The 19,031-nt window shown below is 34.3% G+C and overlaps 1 protein-coding gene and 2 non-coding genes across 4 annotated transcripts; all 3 read left to right on the plus strand.

The window, feature by feature from the left end:
• Window positions 1-1,668: 1,668 nt before the first annotated feature.
• LOC131645448 (small nucleolar RNA R71) lies at window positions 1,669-1,775 on the plus strand. Its single transcript, XR_009297069.1, has one exon. It is a non-coding gene; the product is annotated as a small nucleolar RNA R71 (small nucleolar RNA).
• A 12,514-nt stretch (window positions 1,776-14,289) lies between these two features.
• Window positions 14,290-14,396, plus strand: LOC131645449 (small nucleolar RNA R71). Its single transcript, XR_009297070.1, has one exon. It is a non-coding gene; the product is annotated as a small nucleolar RNA R71 (small nucleolar RNA).
• A 2,293-nt stretch (window positions 14,397-16,689) lies between these two features.
• LOC131618240 (uncharacterized) lies at window positions 16,690-18,688 on the plus strand. 2 transcript variants are annotated; one of them, XM_058889506.1, is made up of 4 exons: window positions 16,690-16,858; window positions 17,056-17,180; window positions 17,699-17,819; window positions 18,198-18,688. In XM_058889506.1, exons 3-4 carry the CDS (start codon window positions 17,803-17,805, stop codon window positions 18,637-18,639), a joined length of 459 nt encoding a protein of 152 aa, XP_058745489.1. In that variant the 5' UTR covers window positions 16,690-16,858; window positions 17,056-17,180; window positions 17,699-17,802; the 3' UTR covers window positions 18,640-18,688. The 2 variants fall into 2 exon arrangements, with proteins under 2 accessions (XP_058745489.1, XP_058745496.1); XM_058889513.1 differs by lacking the exons at window positions 16,690-16,858; window positions 17,056-17,180 and having other exon boundaries at window positions 17,455-17,819.
• The last annotated feature ends 343 nt before the right edge of the window (window positions 18,689-19,031 follow it).

The following is a 19,031-nucleotide window of genomic DNA, read 5'->3' on the forward strand; positions in this document are numbered from 1 at the left end:
CCATCACACATCCTTGATCCTTCTTTAACAACTTGAAAATCGGATCACAGGTAGCAGTCATATTGGAAATGAATCTGGAGATATAAATCAAACTTCTGAGGAAACCTCTTACTTGTTTTTCTGTCCTCGGTGTTGGCATTTCTTGAATAGCTTTAACTTTATCAGGATCCAATTCAATCCCTTTCTGACTAACCACGATACCCAACAACTTTCCAGAATGAACACCGAAAGTGCATTTGTTTGGGTTCAAGCAGGGTCGATACTTCCTCAATTGCTGAAACAGCTTTAACAGATCCTCCATATGATCTTCCTCAAATTGAGACTTGGCAATCATACCATCTACATACACTTCAATTTCCTTGTGCATCATGTCATATAATAGCGTTGTCATAATTATATTTTGAAAAGCTCGATTTATTTTCGTTTATGGCGTGTTTTGTACATTGTGTGCATGATTTGGTTAATGTGGCAATGTGGTGATGTTGTAATGATATAATTGTGATTTGACATTATATGTGGTGCGAATTATATATGATATAATTGTGGGTGGTGTTGAAACTGAATATATTGTTCGATTTTGCTTTTGGTGAGTTATTGGTGATGATATTGTTCATTTTGATCCAGTGGTGATGTTGTGACAACAGGATTATAATGTGGTAATGTGACTATGATATGATTGTGTTGCAATTGTAATGATTGTTGGAATGATGTGTGATTTATTTGAATGATGCTGGTGACATGTACATACTTTATCGGTGATGAAAATGGTAAGTTATGGTGAGACGATGCGGTGCATCAGATCAATGATGTTATATGTGTGCATTCATTCATACGCATTTTGGTGATGGATCCCGGTGATGTTGTGGATCAAATGGTGGGCATAATTCCCATTGTGTGGAATTTGTGTCGGTTGGGCCTGTATCTTGGTGATGAATATACCAGTCATATGGGTTTAGCCCATGTATGGTACCACATGTATGTAGTTGCATTACATTAGGATGTATGTATGGTTATAACATGAATGGAAGATGTCCAATGTTATAACTTGGTGTGATTGATTTAATTGATGTGTTTGGTGCATTATTGTTGTAAACCTGAATATATTCAATTGAGTGGATAATATGCATGATATCTTATTATTTGTGAATTTATAACATTGATTAATTGCGAATGAGACTCACCCTTACATGTTGATATTTTTCAGATTGAGGGGTAGCGGCTCATAGCTCGGTGAGGATAGCTTGTAGAGCTCATCTGTTAGTTCGTGTCGTGTCAGTCATGCTCTGATAGTGTAACACTGGGAACGATTTAGTTTAGAATTCAATCTACATACTCTATTTAATGGTTCTGATTTTGATCAATTACTTGTATTCGGTGATGCGTACTTTCTGCCGTGTTAAACATGATGTTGTTTATTTGGTGAATCGTTTCTAATAATGCATGACAGTTGACACATGTTTGGTTTAAAATGAATTGTGGCACCCTTCATTGCATATTTTAATAATTGCCGTGGGGGTTTAGAAGGGTGTTACAGTAATACTTTCAATCAACTTGTATCCTTCTTCAAAGGATTTGAATAGAAAAGCTCCACCAAATATGCATCGAACATGTTCCTTGAGTATGGAACCACTACATTATAAAAATGTTTCTAGTTGATTACAAATTGGTATCACATGGTGGGGATATTTGCTTAACAGCTCTTTATATCTTTGCCAAGCATCGAACAAAGACTCATCATCTCCTTGTCTAAATGATGTAATTTCATTTCTCATCTTATAGTTATTGACAAGAGGAAGGTACTTAAATAAAAAAAATCAGCTAAGGCCTACCATTTAGCTACGGAATTAGGCTCTAAATAATTTAACAAGCTGTTGGCACTATCCTTTAAAGAGTTTGGAAACAGTCTGAGTCTGAAAGCATCATCAGTAATTCCATGTATCTTGAAGTTCCTGGCTATTTCCAAGAATTTCCTCAAGTGGAAATGTGGATCTTCATTGGCAGCCCTTGAATATTGGCCTCTTGTTTGAAACATTTGAAACATCATAAGCTTGAATTCAAATTGTGACATTATGATCTCTGCTTTTATAATCCTCGTATTCGAGGAATTGGGATCAAAACACGGAAAAATCCATTATGTTACTTGTCCTATCATTGGCAATGCCAATAATGTCATTGTCTGCCGTGACTCATTCCTCTTCAAATGGTTCCTCTTCAAAGTTACCAAAAATAAAAGCAGGTGGAGGACTCCCTGGTAAGTGACCAGTAGCTTGAAATCTCCTTAGTAATATGAGTGTTATTTATGGCTTTGGATCTCCTGTGTACACTAGACTCATCAATCTGTGCATGCAACGGCTAAGCACCGGTCACGTCACCAGATTACAAAAAATGTTAGAAGCTCAAATATTCTTTTCACAAAAGAAACAATGTTTTTTATACAAAATTAAAATGTTATTTGACACACTCCCTGACAACTGCGGCAAAAACTTGTTGCTTAAAAATGTGTGGTGTCACATGCAAGTATACATGATCTTTAAAGTAGCAAGTGATAGATTAGTAAGAATTTTAAACCCGCAGGGAGTGGAAATAACTTAGATTTATTTGCACAATTAACTTTTGTGAATTGGAAGATAAAAAATAACAATAATTGATGGTTGTCACAATTTCAGTTTTAAAGTAAACAGTTGTAGAAATAACTTTGGTCTAAGTAAGTGAAATCAATAATGGAGAATATGTTGAGCAATGATCCATTAATATAACTTGTCTATCGTGTGTACATGATGTGATATGTCATTCCATATGAGTTCAAAATGTGATCTCAAGGTGTATTCCTACAATATTATAAATGTATACAAGAAAGCAGGGGGACAAATTCCTAAGCCATGCATGTTTAGTTTCATTCCAAATGTCCTCTATGATTGTATCTCTTTATTCCTAAAGTCGCTAATCTAGTCAATATTCATATCCTACTATTTTCAATCATATTTATCATGAGTTTCGCTTAATAGATTCTTCACATCAACAAGATTTTATCTTTTCCTAAGATGATTAGCCAAAGAATTAGATTCATGACAATATAATACATGATAAAAATAAGGCACTAATATAACATCAAATAACACAAAAAGATTATTTCATATTAATTTCACAGTACTCAACATAAAATATTTTAGCTCATAATGAGCTTAGTACATACATCAATAATGGTTCCTAAACTAAATATTCTTAAGCACTTATTGAAAAAGAAATAAAAACCATCAATTTATTTGATTAAGCACGACCTTATATAGGATATACTTGACATGACTCAAGTTATTTAAATTAGTTCATATAAAGAATTTCACTTTGAGTATAATTTTATTAGAAAGATATTGAGGAATATTTTTTAAGATTATCTACAATATAAGAAAGTTCAATGTTCTGGAAAATACCATTATGCCCATCTCTTCATTTGGCCCATCCACGTGGATGCTCTCTTCATCCACCTTGCTACTTTCTTTTCCATCTTTCCATCATTCTTTCTCTATATCTTACCAACTTGCCTATTCATTTTTCTTTTTCCATCATCTGCTTATTGTTAGGAGTAAATTAATGGTAAATTCATGTGTTAATATAAGTGATTTCTTCTCTAAACTAATGCAAATTGTGATAGATCCATAGGTTTTTAGTAAGAATTGACCTGAAAAGGTTCAGTTCATGTGTAAAGCAAATCGAATCACTTGTGGGTATTATTGATGCAGGTTTAGAGCTGAACTGGAGCTTTAGGAAAACATGAAGAGGAAAGGAAGCTGGAAGTCTCAAAGGCAAAGCAAAAAGATGAAGTTTGACAAGGGCGCGCCGCGGGAGTTCTAGCCAGCGCCGCGCCAAAGTCTCTGTTTCTGATCGCGCCGCGCACCTCCGTTACCGCGCCGCGGCCTCGGCGTTAAAAGCCCAAAACTTATAAATAAAAGCCCTAGCTTCCAAGTGAAAGGAGAGATCTTTGGTGAGCGAAATTAGGAGAGCATTCTGAGTTTGCAGTCAAGAACAACAATTGAAGGCCAATTCTTTACCAATTGAAGAAATTCCGTTGAAGAAGATGAATCCCTCCATTGATTCTTGTGTGTTCTTCATGTCTATGGAGAGCTAAATTCCTCTTGTTGAGTTTAAGGTAGTAGTTAACCAATGAATATACAATACCATTGATTCTTTCCTATGAACAATTGTTTGAATTTTATTATCAATAAGAAACCTTGCTTTTAATTTACATCATTGTTGAATCCTTGATCGAAAGAGAGGATTTTTACTTTTTCCCTAGGTTACTATATTGATTCAATTGCAATTTGCAGAGATGGAATTGTGATTGGGTTTTCATAATTATCGTTCTTAATTACTATTATCGTTATTGATACTTGGAGAGATCGAATCTCATACCGGTAAAAGTTATCTAATTTGGTTTGCAGACATGGAATCATATTTGAGGATAAGTGAAGATAATAGTTCAAATGATTGTTCAATTGTGAATTAATCCATAAGTTGTATAGGAATAGGTTGATGAACCCTAAAAGCTCAACATATTTCCTTAATCGTTAACAAATTCTCATTATTTGCATTCTTATTATTATTTAGATTTGACAATATTAGAATCATAAAACAAATCCAATTACTTTTTCTCACTCAAAATAAACAACTATAAAACGGCAGTGATATTAACCAATCCCTGTGGATACGATATATTACCGAAAATATTTACCCACAAATACTTTCAACAAATTGGCGCCGTTGCCGGGGATTGGTGTCAATATTGCACGCATTGCAATAGTCATATTATTTTGAGTTATTTGCTAAATTTTAGATTTTTTTATTGCAATAGTTTTTTTTAATTTTGATTTTTTTTATTATTATTTTTTTATCTTGTTATTTCACTTGTGTGCTAGTTTTGTAGATTTTTGTTTTTCGGAATGTGGGACCCAAATATAAATGTTGCGATTCATGCTCAAAACGAGATCCTAACTCGACTAATGGAGTATCTCCTTCAAAGTGTGTCACAGTTCACACCTCACGTTAATGAGTTTCATGATAACGGATGGGGCAAACCGGAAGATGCGATGGAGTATCATATGGCTAACCATGAATATCAACAACAAGGGCTTTCACACTATAATCAAGGTTATCAAAGAGGACACTCTGAGTTAGAGGAAACCATGAATCAATTCATGCAATTCTCTTTAGCCATTCAACAAAACCGGGAAACGCAAGATGTGCAACTTACCAAATTCTTCACTGAGCAAAACGTAAGTCAAGTCTCAACTTTTCAAAACCCTATGACTTGTGTAGAAACCTGCAATGCTACTTCTATAAGGAGTGTAAAAGTGATTGATGACGAAGTTGAAAACAAAGTCGATGACAAGGAAGAGGTTGTTGAAAAGGATAATATAAAGTATGTAAACATCAAGAAAAATATAGAAGTTGAGTATGAGCTTTCAATGAAGCTACCTTATCCAAGACCTCCTAAAAAAGGAGATGATGTGTTTCTCGAAGGAACAAAAAAGGAGGATATAATCAAAGAAGTCGTGAATGAGTTAGAAACTTCAAAAGTTGAAACTTTTTCAAAAGAGAATATGGTGGACTTAGAGTTAAAGAAGAGTAGTAATGCAAAGGAGCATAAACTCTCATTGGAATTACTTCTTCTACAGGTTCCTAATAAAGAAGGGAATGAGAGTCATTACTTTCGGCCAATGGAAATGTTAGCCGTTTGCAAATCACCATCCCATCTTTAGAAGGTTTAAAGTTAAAGCCAAAATTTGTCAAATTCATCAAGGATAGGTTCTCACCGACGAAGAAATTAACGGATTAGGAGGTTATCTCTCTTGAGGAGAGGAAAAAACAAATGAAGGAAGAGAGATTGCGAGTTGAAGTGATAAGAATTAAGGATGAAGAAACCAAACATGCAAACTTTAAATACTTTTGGGGTTTCACATTGGTAAGAAAAGTACCAAGGAAAAGAGACAATGGTTGATGATTCAACCATGAACCGTCAAGCTATGTGACGTTAAACGAGGCACTTCGTGGGAGGTAACCCACACTTCTAATATTTTATTTTGTTTTGTTTATTTTTATTTCAGGAAATAATAAAGGGACCTTTCTGGTGAAAGCTAGGAAGAAGCAATTGATATGGCAATACCCTTTGTGAGTCAACCCTCTCGGGCTTGTTCTAAAACATTGAGGTCAATGTTTAGTTCAAGTTTGGGGGTGGATTTACTCTTTTGCATTTTTCAATTTTATGCTTTAATGTTTGTTATTTGTCCCCAGTTTAGAATGAGTAGTCCCACAGCATAATGAAAATCTCAAGCAAAGTACCAACAATGGAGCAACATGTGTGAAAGCGGTAGTGAGTGAAGTAATTTTTTGAAAAATTTTAGTTCACTTTCTTTTTCAATAAAGTGACAAAACAGGTATGAATTTTCAAACTCAAACTCTTAATGTGTGCATGAAACTTAGGGTGTTAGTAAGTACTGGCAGAAGTTCTTTATGGTACACTATTTTATTGGATCGGTTTAGCCTTAACCATTGTGAGGAAAGCCTTCCATTGTTTACTATATGCAGGAGACCATCAATTGTTTTGACTTGTTTGTATCATGCTAAACCGGTTGTTGCATCGGTTGTGGAAATCTGTGAAAGTGATTTAGGCACTTATTTGAATCTGAGAGTTCTTTTAGCCTATTCTAACGTAAAACTTATTTTCTTCTGTGAGAGTGTGATCTTTTTGCTAACCATTCTTTGAGCCTGAGGTCAAGATAAGAATCATAATATGCACCAAGGAAAATACCTGGTGAGTTTTGATCTCAATAAAAAGTTTTGTTTTGGACCATCAACCATAAAATTTGGTGATGTGTTTTCTCTTTGACCTTTTTAGAAAGTAGGGGAGCATTCATAAATCTAGATACAGGTTGATCTCCAAGTTGGGGAGAGTCACAATCAAAAGAAGAGTAGGTACAGGTAGTAATCTGTGAAGGATAAAAGAAATTCGTAGCTTGAAAAAAAATTGTTGAAAAAGAACAACGTTTGAATCTAAACAGTTGTTGAAAAAAAAAAGAAAAAGCAAAGAAAAAGAAACACTGAGCTACGAATGAAAAAAGATGAATGGGTGAGAATTAAAGTATAGAGAAGAAGGAATGAGTTATGATTTGGATGCTTCCCTAGTTTAGGAACAACCCTTGATTATCTTCTTTTCTTTGAATCTAAACCACATTACAACCCTAGAAAGACCTTCTGATTCTCAGATTCCACAAGACTTGATGCTAACAATTTGGTGAACGTATGATATGGATCTTTGTTGATTTAATTGTTTGGATGAGTGTTTAACCCCTCTTTTATTCATCATACTTTTTGATGAGAGTGATTAGTGCTGATTCAATTACAATTGTGTAGTGTTTTGAACTTCTGGAGGTAATTTGCCTTCAAAAATTTGTTTCATGTGTACGCTCTGAGTTTGCAGGAAGAGGAGGAGTATTTTGAATTGGTTGCTAAATTGAACCACTTGAGAAACCTTTTTGAAAAACTTGTTGCATGACTGTTGGTATGTTTTGTTGGAGGTAAGTAATTTTGTTTAGGGACAAACAAAGCTCTAAGTTGGGGAGAGTTTGTTAGGAGTAAATTAATGGTAAATTCATGTGTTAATATAAGTGATTTCTTCTCTAAACTAATGCAAATTGTGATAGATCCATAGGTTTTTAGTAAGAATTGAACTGAAAAGGTTCAGTTCATGTGTAAAGCAAATCGAATCACTTGTGGGTATTATTGATGCAGGTTTAGAGCTGAACTGGAGCTTTAGGAAAACATGAAGAGGAAAGGAAGCTGGAAGTCTCAAAGGCAAAGCAAAAAGATGAAGTTTGACAAGGGCGCGCCGCGGGAGTTCTAGCCAGCGCCGCGCCAAAGTCTCTGTTTCTGATCGCGCCGCGCACCTCCGTTACCGCGCCGCGGCCTCGGCGTTAAAAGCCCAAAACTTATAAATAAAAGCCCTATCTTCCAAGTGAAAGGAGAGATCTTTGGTGAGCGAAATTAGGAGAGCATTCTGAGTTTGCAGTCAAGAACAACAATTGAAGGCCAATTCTTTACCAATTGAAGAAATTTCGTTGAAGAAGATGAATCCCTCCATTGATTCTTGTGTGTTCTTCATGTCTATGGAGAGCTAAATTCCTCTTGTTGAGTTTAAGGTAGTAGTTAACCTATGAATATACAATACCATTGATTCTTTCCTATGAACAATTGTTTGAATTTTATTATCAATAAGAAACCTTGCTTTTAATTTACATCATTGTTGAATCCTTGATCGAAAGAGAGGATTTTTACTTTTGCCCTAGGTTACTATATTGATTCAATTGCAATTTGCAGAGATGGAATTGTGATTGGGTTTTCATAATTATCGTTCTTAATTACTATTATCGTTATTGATACTTGGAGAGATCGAATCTCATACCGGTAAAAGTTATCTAATTTGGTTTGCAGACATGGAATCATATTTGAGGATAAGTGAAGATAATAGTTCAAATGATTGTTCAATTGTGAATTAATCCATAAGTTGTATAGGAATAGGTTGATGAACCCTAAAAGCTCAACATATTTCCTTAATCGTTAACAAATTCTCATTATTTGCATTCTTATTATTATTTAGATTTGACAATATTAGAATCATAAAACAAATCCAATTACTTTTTCTCACTCAAAATAAACAACTATAAAACGGCAGTGATATTAACCAATCCCTGTGGATACGATATATTACCGAAAATATTTACCCACAAATACTTTCAACACTTATAAGATTTAAATATTTTTTTTAACATCCTTTCACATCAACTGTGTAATAGTAATCAAACTAACCTACTATGCTTGTATTTGGTATTTGCTACTTTTAACCCCCCCCCCCTTCTTCAATATTTTTCTCTCATAACAAACACTCTTCTTCTCTTTCTTCTTTTTCTTCCTTATGTTTCTAATCTTTTCCACTTTCACTTCACCTTCTTCTTTAAGAAAATATTTTTTTCTTTTTTCTGTTTTGTCTTTCTCATCTTCAACTTTGTTTTTGCTGATCTATTATATTGTATTTTGTGTTTTGCAGATATATTAAAAGTTGTTCATCTTCATCAAGAAAAAAAAGTAAACTTTTCAATGTCTATCGTTTCTCTCTCTTCTTCCACAACACCTTTCTCTTCTCTTTCTTCTCACTCTCTTTGTTTGCTGCATCTCACATTCTCCTTTGTTTTTTCTTCTTCTTCTTCATATTCTCTCATTCTCACATTCATTTTTATCTCATCACTTTATCTTCATAAATGTTTTACAATTTTGTTTAACAATTTTGTTTTTTTGTTTTTTCAGGTTGTAGATCTATACCGACATGAAGGCCATGTCGATCTAGGTATAAGTTTCAAGTTGTAGATCTTTTTGTTTCTTCCATTGAATATTTATGTGCTATAAGTTTGAGTTTTTTTTATATATTTTCTAAATACTTCTTTTTATTTTTTATTTTATCAAAGATTTCATATTCCATATTTTTTTCATACTGAACATATATTTCTATTTTATTCACTTCAAAAATATTTATAAAGTTTTGCACTCGGTTTTTTCATATATTTCTAAATATTAATTTTTATTTCTATTTTATTCACTTCAAAAAGATTGATAAAGTTATGATCATTATACCACTTTATTTGTAATGAAAGATAACATTTTTTTTATGATTACTATATAAATGATACTTAATTTGTATTTAAAATAATTTAATACAATTTAATGGTGAAACATATTTGTAGATATTAGATACACTTAAAGTGTTGCCATTTGTCCGAAAAAAGGATATTTGAGGTCTTTTCTTTTTTATTTTCAACTTTATTATTATTATGTTCTATTGATTATCTTATATAATGACTACAAAAATTTGTTGTCATTTTTTTAGGAGCAAACATGATAATTGAAGCAGAGATCCATGATATCATCAGTTGCAAGAAGATATCATCACTTTTTAGAAAACCATCTAGAAGTTTGGAAAATGGTAATTTCATGGAAAAGATACATTGAAATATAATGACCCCATCCTCTTTAACAACTTTGAATCTCTGAGCTAAGTCTTAAGTCAAAATGTGTTGAACATTTTCTGACGGAGAGATAGTTTTTGATGATCAAGTCTTGTCTGATGTAGTTACTTGCCATGAATCCCTAACTTTTTCCTGGACCTCCTTTTCAGGTTTTTGGTCGACCAGGATGATTTATTCTTTTTATGTCTCTAAATTTTGCCTGGACCTCCTTTTCAGGTTTTCAGCCCACCCAGACACTCATTTTTGCATAAGCCACCCTTTCGGGTTTTCCACTTAGCGAGTTGTTCTTTCATTTTTATTTTGGCGAAGTATTTCATGACTACATCAGCATTCACAGGATTTGGAAGCTTCTCACCATCAATAATTGTAAGAATTAATGCACCGCTAAAGAAGGATTTCTTAACAACATATGGTCCTTCAAATTTTGGAGTCCATTTGCCCCTAGAATCAGAGTTTAAAGACAAGAAACCTTTAAGCACGAGGTCGCCTTCTCTGAATACACGAGGTCAAACCTTCTTATCAAACACTTTCTTCATTATTTTCTAGTACAACTGACCTTGGCACAAAACCGTCATTCTCTTTTCTTCTATCAAATTCAATTGATCAAACCTACTATGACACCATTAAACCTCAAACAACTTGGCTTCCATTAATATTCTCAATGATGAAATTTCGACCTCAATGGGGAGCACTACTTCCATACCATTAACAAGAGCGAAAGGGGTTGTCCTTGTCGAAGTGTGAACGGATGTATGATACCCATGTAAAGAAAATGGGAGCATCTCATGCCAGACCTTACACGTAACAACCATCTTCCGAACAATCTTCTTGATATTCTCATTTTCCGCCTCAACTTCCCCATTCATCTTTGGTCTGCAAGGAGAAGAGTTGTGATGTTCAATCTTGAAACTTTCACAAAGCTCCTTCATCATGATATTGTTCAGGTTTGACCCACTATCAGTGATAATCTTGCTTGGTAAACCATATCTGCAGATACTATTGTTCTTAATAAACCTGACCACAGCCTGATTGGTTACTTTAGAATAAGACGCAACTTCTACCCACTTGGTAAAGTAATCAATAGCCACAAGAATGAAATGGTGTCCATTTGAAGACTTGGATTCAATCATTCCAATCATGTCAATGCCCCGCATAGAGAAATGCCATGGAGAGGAGATAATATTGAGAAGCATTGGAGGAACATGAATTTTATTTGCATACACTTGACACTTATGACACTTCTTTACAAGCTTATAGCAATCATATTCCATTGTCATTCAATAGTAACATGCTTTGATCATCTTCTTAGCCATCGAATTCCTTCTAGCATGGGTACCAAATGAACCTTCATAAATCTCATGCATTAACATGTCTGCTTCGTGTCTATCCACACTTCTGAGCAAGACCATGTCATAATTTTTCTTGTATATAACCCCTGCATTAATGAAGAAACTTCCAGCTAGCCTCCTCAAAGTCTTCTTGTCTTTATTGGATTCCCCGAGTAGGAACTCTTGAGTTTGAAGAAAATGCTTAATATCATAATACCAAGTTTTTCATCTGATATTACTTCAGCTGTGAACACATGAGAAGGTCTATCAAGATGCTTGATTGTAATATGAGGCACTTCATTGTGAAAATTACCATATATATAGAAGATAATGTGGTGGAATTCGACTTTAATGAAGAACCTCAATAATCTTCTAGCATAATCTTTGTAAGGGATCAAGCCAGGGTGACGAGACTCCCATTCTCCCTTGATTTGATTGATTGCCAATGCTGAATCTCCATGAACATCAAGGTTCTTGATTCTAAGGTCAATGGCTTCCTCAAGGCCGAGAATACAAGCTTCATATTCGACAATGTTATTTATAGATTCAAAACATATCCTTGCACTGAAAGGAATATGTGAGCCTTGCAGAGTAATAATAACATCACCAACCCCATGACCATGAGCATTAGAAGCTCCATCAAAAACTAAACCCCATCGGGATCCCGATTTTTGCCTTTCTTCTGGAAAAGGCTCATCACAATCTCTAGCTTTCAAATACATCACATCCTCATCAGGGAAGTTAAACCTAATGGATTGATAATAGTCAATTGGTTGGTGAGCAAGATATTCTGCTAGCACACTACCCTTTATAGCCTTTTGAGTACGATATTCAATATCATATTCGATAACAACATCTGTCAACGAGAAATTCTTCCAGTTAGCGCATGCTTTTCAAATATGTACTTAATTGGATCCATTTTGGAAATCAACCAAGTAGTGTGATTCAGCATGTATTGTCTCAATCGTTTAGCAGCCCAAGCTAAGGCACAACAAGTCTTACCGAGCGGTGAATATCGTGACTCATAATCAGTGAATTTATTACTCGAGTAGTAGATGGCATACTCTTTCTTCCATTCTCATCTTGCTGACCTAAAATACAACCCATAAAGTGGTCTAGCACAGATAGATACATAATCAAAGGTCTTGCCTCAATAGGAAGGAGAAGAATGGGAGGCTCGAGAAGATATTCCTTAATACTGTCAAAAGCTTTCTGACAATCGGCAGTCCATCACACATCCTTGATCCTTCTTTAACAACTTGAAAATCGGATCACAGGTAGCAGTCATATTGGAAATGAATCTGGAGATATAAATCAAACTTCTGAGGAAACCTCTTACTTGTTTTTTTGTCCTCGGTGTTGGCATTTATTGAATAGCTTTAACTTTATCAAGATCCAATTCAATCCCTTTCTAACTAACCACGATACCCAACAACTTTCCAGAATGGACACCGAAAGTGCATTTGTTTGGGCTCAAGCAGGGTCGATACTTCCTCAATTGCTGAAACAGCTTTAACAGATCCTCCATATGATCTTCCTCAAATTGAGACTTGGCAATCATACCATCTACATACACTTCAATTTCCTTGTGCATCATGTCATATAATAGCGTTGTCATAATTTTATTTTGAAAAGCTCGATTTATTTTCGTTTATGGCGTGTTTTGTACATTGTGTGCATGATTTGGTTAATGTGGCAATGTGGTGATGTTATAATGATATAACTGTGATTTGACATTATATGTGGTGCGAATTATATATGATATAATTGTGGGTGGTGTTGAAACTGAATATATTGTTCGATTTTGCTTTTGGTGAGTTATTGGTGATGATATTGTTCATTTTGATCCAGTGGTGATGTTGTGACAACAGGATTATAATGTGGTAATGTGACTATGATATGATTGTGTTGCAATTGTAATGATTGTTGGAATGATGTGTGATTTATTTGAATGATGCTGGTGACATGTACATACTTTATCGGTGATGAAAATGGTGAGTTATGGTGAGACGATGCGGTGCATCAGATCAATGATGTTATATGTGTGCATTCATTCATACGCATTTTGGTGATGGATCCCGGTGATGTTGTGGATCAAACGGTGGGCATAATTCCCATTGTGTGGAATTTGTGTCGGTTGGGCCTGTATCTTGGTGATGAATATACCAGTCATATGGGTTTAGCCCATGTATGGTACCACATGTATGTAGTTGCATTACATTAGGATGTATGTTAGTTATAACATGAATGGAAGATGTCCAATGTTATAACTTGGTGTGATTGATTTAATTGATGTGTTTGGTGCTTTATTGCTGTAAACCTGAATATATTCAATTGAGTGGATAATATGCATGATATCTTATTATTTGTGAATTTATAACATTGATTAATTGCGAATGAGACTCACCCTTACATGTTGATATTTTTCAGATTGAGGGGTACCGACTCATAGCTCGGTGAGGATAGCTTGTAGAGCTCATCTGTTAGTTCGTGTCGTGTCAGTCATGCTCTGATAGTGTAACACTGGGAACGATTTAGTTTAGAATTCAACCTACATACTCTATTTAATGGTTCTGATTTTGATCAATTACTTGTATTCGATGATGCGTACTTTCTGCCGTGTTAAACATGATGTTGTTTATTTGGTGAATCGTTTCTAATAATGCATGACAGTTGACACATGTTTGGTTTAAAATGAATTGTGGCACCCTTGATTGCATATTTTAATAATTGCCGCGGGGGTTTAGAAGGGTGTTACAGTAATACTTTCAATCAACTTGTATCCTTCTTCAAAGGATTTGAATAGAAAAGCTCCACCAAATATGCATCGAACATGTTCCTTGAGTATGGAACCACTACATTATAAAAATGTTTCTAGTTGATTACAAATTGGTATCACATGGTGGGGATATTTGCTTAACAGCTCTTTATATCTTTGCCAAGCATCGAACAAAGACTCATCATCTCCTTGTCTAAATGATGTAATTTCATTTCTCATCTTATAGTTATTGACAAGAGGAAGGTACTTAAATAAAAAAAATCAGCTAAGGCCTACCATTTAGCTACGAAATTAGGCTCTAAATAATTTAACAAGCTGTTGGCACTATCCTTTAAAGAGTTTGGAAACAGTCTGAGTCTGAAAGCATCATCAGTAATTCCATGTATCTTGAAGTTCCTGGCTATTTCCAAGAATTTCCTCAAGTGCAAATGTGGATCTTCATTGGCAGCCCTTGAATATTGGCCTCTTGTTTGAAACATTTAAAACATCATAAGCTTGAATTCAAATTGTGACATTATGATCTCTGCTTTTATAATCCTCGTATTCGAGGAATTGGGATCAAAACACGGAAAAATCCATTATGTTACTTGTCCTATCATTGGCAATGCCAATAATGTCATTGTCTGCCGTGACTCATTCCTCTTCAAATGGTTCCTCTTCAAAGTTACCAAAAATAAAAGCAGGTGGAGGACTCCCTGGTAAGTGACCAGTAGCTTGAAATCTCCTTAGTAATATGAGTGTTATTTATGGCTTTGGATCTCCTGTGTACACTAGACTCATCAATCTGTGCATGCAACGGCTAAGCACCGGTCACGTCACCAGATTACAAAAAATGTTAGAAGCTCAAATATTCTTTTCACAAAAGAAACAATGTTTTTTATACAAAATCAAAATGTTATTTGACACACTCCCTGACAACTGCGGCAAAAACTTGTTGCTTAAAAATGTGTGGTGTCACATGCAAGTATACATGATCTTTAAAGTAGCAAGTGATAGATTAGTAAGAATTTTAAACCCGCAGGGAGTGGAAATAACTTAGATTTATTTGCACAATTAACTTTTGTGAATTGGAAGATAAAAAATAACAATAATTGATGGTTGTCACAATTTCAGTTTTAAAGTAAACAGTTGTAGAAATAACTTTGGTCTAAGTAAGTGAAATCAATAATGGAGAATATGTTGAGCAATGATCCATTAATATAACTTGTCTATCGTGTGTACATGATGTGATATGTCATTCCATATGAGTTCAAAATGTGATCTCAAGGTGTATTCCTACAATATCATAAATGTATACAAGAAAGCAGGGGGACAAATTCCTAAGCCATGCATGTCTAGTTTCATTCCAAATGTCCTCTATGATTGTATCTCTTTATTCCTAAAGTCGCTAATCTAGTCAATATTCATATCCTACTATTTTCAATCATATTTATCATGAGTTTCGCTTAATAGATTCTTAACATCAACAAGATTTTATCTTTTCCTAAGATGATTAGCCAAAGAATTAGATTCATGACAATGTAATACATGATAAAAATAAGGCACTAATATAACATCAAATAACACAAAAAGATTATTTCATATTAATTTCACATTACTCAACATAAAATATTTTAGCTCATAATGAGCTTAGTACATACATCAATAATGGTTCCTAAACTAAATATTCTTAAGCACTTAGTGAAAAAGAAATAAAAACCATCAATTTATTTGATTAAGCACGACCTTATATAGGATATACTTGACATGACTCAAGTTATTTAAATTAGTCCATATAAAGAATTTCACTTTGAGTATAATTTTATTAGAAAGATATTGAGGAATATTTTTTAAGATTATCTACAATATAAGAAAGTTCAATGTTCTGGAAAATACCATTATGCCCCTCTCTTCATTTGGCCCATCCACGTGGATGCTCTCTTCATCCACCTTGCTACTTTCTTTTCCATCTTTCCATCATTCTTTCTCTATATCTTACCAACTTGCCTATTCATTTTTCTTTTTCCATCATCTGCTTATTGTTAGGAGTAAATTAATGGTAAATTCATGTGTTAATATAAGTGATTTCTTCTCTAAACTAATGCAAATTGTGATAGATCCATAGGTTTTTAGTAAGAATTGACCTGAAAAGGTTCAGTTCATGTGTAAAGCAAATCGAATCACTTGTGGGTATTATTGATGCAGGTTTAGAGCTGAACTGGAGCTTTAGGAAAACATGAAGAGGAAAGGAAGCTGGAAGTCTCAAAGGCAAAGCAAAAAGATGAAGTTTGACAAGGGCGCGCCGCGGGAGTTCTAGCCAGCGCCGCGCCAAAGTCTCTGTTTCTGATCGCGCCGCGCACCTCCGTTACCGCGCCGCGGCCTCGGCGTTAAAAGCCCAAAACTTATAAATAAAAGCCCTAGCTTCCAAGTAAATCCCTAAATTGTTCAATCTCAGCGGTTTCATCATAAATTGAATGACTCAAACATTTCATCATGAATTGTTCAAAGGATTATTGTTTGAAGGATTATTGTTCAATTCATGATCGAATCTCAGCATCAATCTCAGCGGTTTGATCATAAATCGAAATGTTTGAGATTCGATCTTTTCACTTTGAAGAAGGATTATTGTTTAAGACTGCAGAGATTTATAAGATTAAAAAATTATTGGAATACACTGCTGTTTGAAGTCTGGTGTGGAGCTTCAGGTATACATGTCTGCACTTGTCACTTTTTTTTGTTTAATTAAGTATCAATGTTTAATGATGGCCCTTAGTTTGTGAAACGTTCTCATCTTATATTCATATATGCCTTGATGGATTTTTATATCTACGATACCACGATGAAATAGATCTACTAAATATAGATCTTACCACACAACTGATGTAAATCATGATTTATGCAGTTAATCATATTGTGGTGTTACAAGTAGGTATCACATGGATGGAGAATGACTACCTTTGATGCAAGTTTTTGGATAGGCTGGGATTTAATACTCTATCTCTTCAGCGCAATAATGCTTCTCCGATTGTACGTTTTTTATCATTGTTCTTTACAAATATTGATCATTCTCTCTACTTATAATTTTATTGGTGTAGTTGACAGAGTGTCTATTTGCTTTATTTCTTATGCCCTCTTATTTTTCCCAAGATTATAATTGGTATAACAGGATCTTAGTCTTAAATTTGGTAGTCTTAAATGCTCCTTCTAGTCTCAAATACAAGCAAAAAAGTATTCATATTTGGTAGTCTTAAACTTTACTAGTTTTACTTTTTTTGAATGACGCTTTCCTAAAATACCTCTCATTTAATGGAAATTCACTTTTTTTGAGATTAAGAAAACTAACTGCACTTGAATAAAAGATATCTTCAAAATCCGCTTTTGTGAGGTTATGCTAGGCTTTTAATCCAAGTTCTAAGAGATGTGTTATTTATATATGAAATGCTTCTCTATTATGATTCAAAAATCTAGTACTGATTCATTGTTAATCAGTTAACATGGTGGCAGATTCTTAACAATGGGTATGCTTACATTGTTGATATGGACAGATATGTTGATCTGGAAAATTTTCAGAATATTGAAATTTTCTAGTTGAGATCTAGGCGATAACTGATCCGGTTTACTGTTGATTCAAGGAAGAAAAATCCGGTTAATGTTACTCTTTAGAAGGTATAATATATTAGTTTTAGAAATGATAATTAAGTTCTATTAAATATGTTGATCACGTTTATATTTCTAACTGATAATTATAAAATGCTTTAAAATCTTATTAGAATCATTAAAATCTTGTTTGCTGGGATGAATCATTAAAACTTTGCCACAATTAAAATTTTTAAATTGGTTTTGGACTCCATAAAGCTTTCTGAATAATTAGAATTGTCAAACTACTCAATTTCTTGTCCCTATTATACCACTTTATAGGTTAAATGTTGCATTATTTTCCTTTTTGACATCTCAATTTCTCTTTGACAATAATCTTAATGCGTGCTTAATTCAGAGAAGTGACTGAAATTGTGTGCTAACTGCATGACCTTTTATGCTTGGCAGTATTCAAGATTACATGTTCGATGAAAATGTTTGCCTCCTACTTCGGGCCAAGTGGTTCAAGCCTTTAGCTGTTGAAGAGCGTCCAGTTGTTGAAGAAGATATCTATGAGATAAAAGACTATTATTATCAGTATGAAGAAGCTGATGATGATCTAGATGACAATGAGGATTACTATGGTGCTTCAGCAAATGTCCGGCTTGGCAACCGTAGATGGGGAGACAACGGTTTTGTAAGGGCTGGGCGTCAAGAAGCTCGGCCGGTCCATCGACCAAGCTTCCAGGATTCAGGAGCAAGTTCATCGCGTGAGCCAAAGAAGAAAGAACAAGAGTCTCCAAAAGTTATGACAGGAAGACGGGCAAAGAGGGCACTAAAAAGGGAAGCTGCTAATAAGGCAGCTGAAGTGAAGCACCAGAAGCATTTGGATAGGTTGGGTAGGAACTAGGATATATTATTATAGTAACAAGTTGTTCGAATTTGAATTTGTCTTATCTAATGGCACCACTATACACCAAAGAAAAAATATCAATATAGTGGATAATATATATATATATATATTAACAAGTTGTTCTATGAATTTGAATTTGTCGTATTTAAATTCAAAGTATTTTAAATTAAATTTTAATTTTTATATTATGGTTATTTTAGAATAAAATTAATAATATTTAAAGAAAAAACAATTTTTTAGGTTTAAATTTCCTGCGGATTTACCTGCGGAATATTTCCTGCGGACTTAGCTGCGGAATTTGCTGCCGATATTATTACCCACGAAGGTTTTAGCTGGGGACGAGAAACCGCAGGAAAATCCGCAGGTAACGTGTTTCCTGCGGAAATTTA

This window comes from Vicia villosa, linkage group LG1 (genome assembly GCF_029867415.1).
Source record: "Vicia villosa cultivar HV-30 ecotype Madison, WI linkage group LG1, Vvil1.0, whole genome shotgun sequence".
In the NCBI taxonomy this organism is placed as follows: domain Eukaryota; kingdom Viridiplantae; phylum Streptophyta; class Magnoliopsida; order Fabales; family Fabaceae; genus Vicia; species Vicia villosa.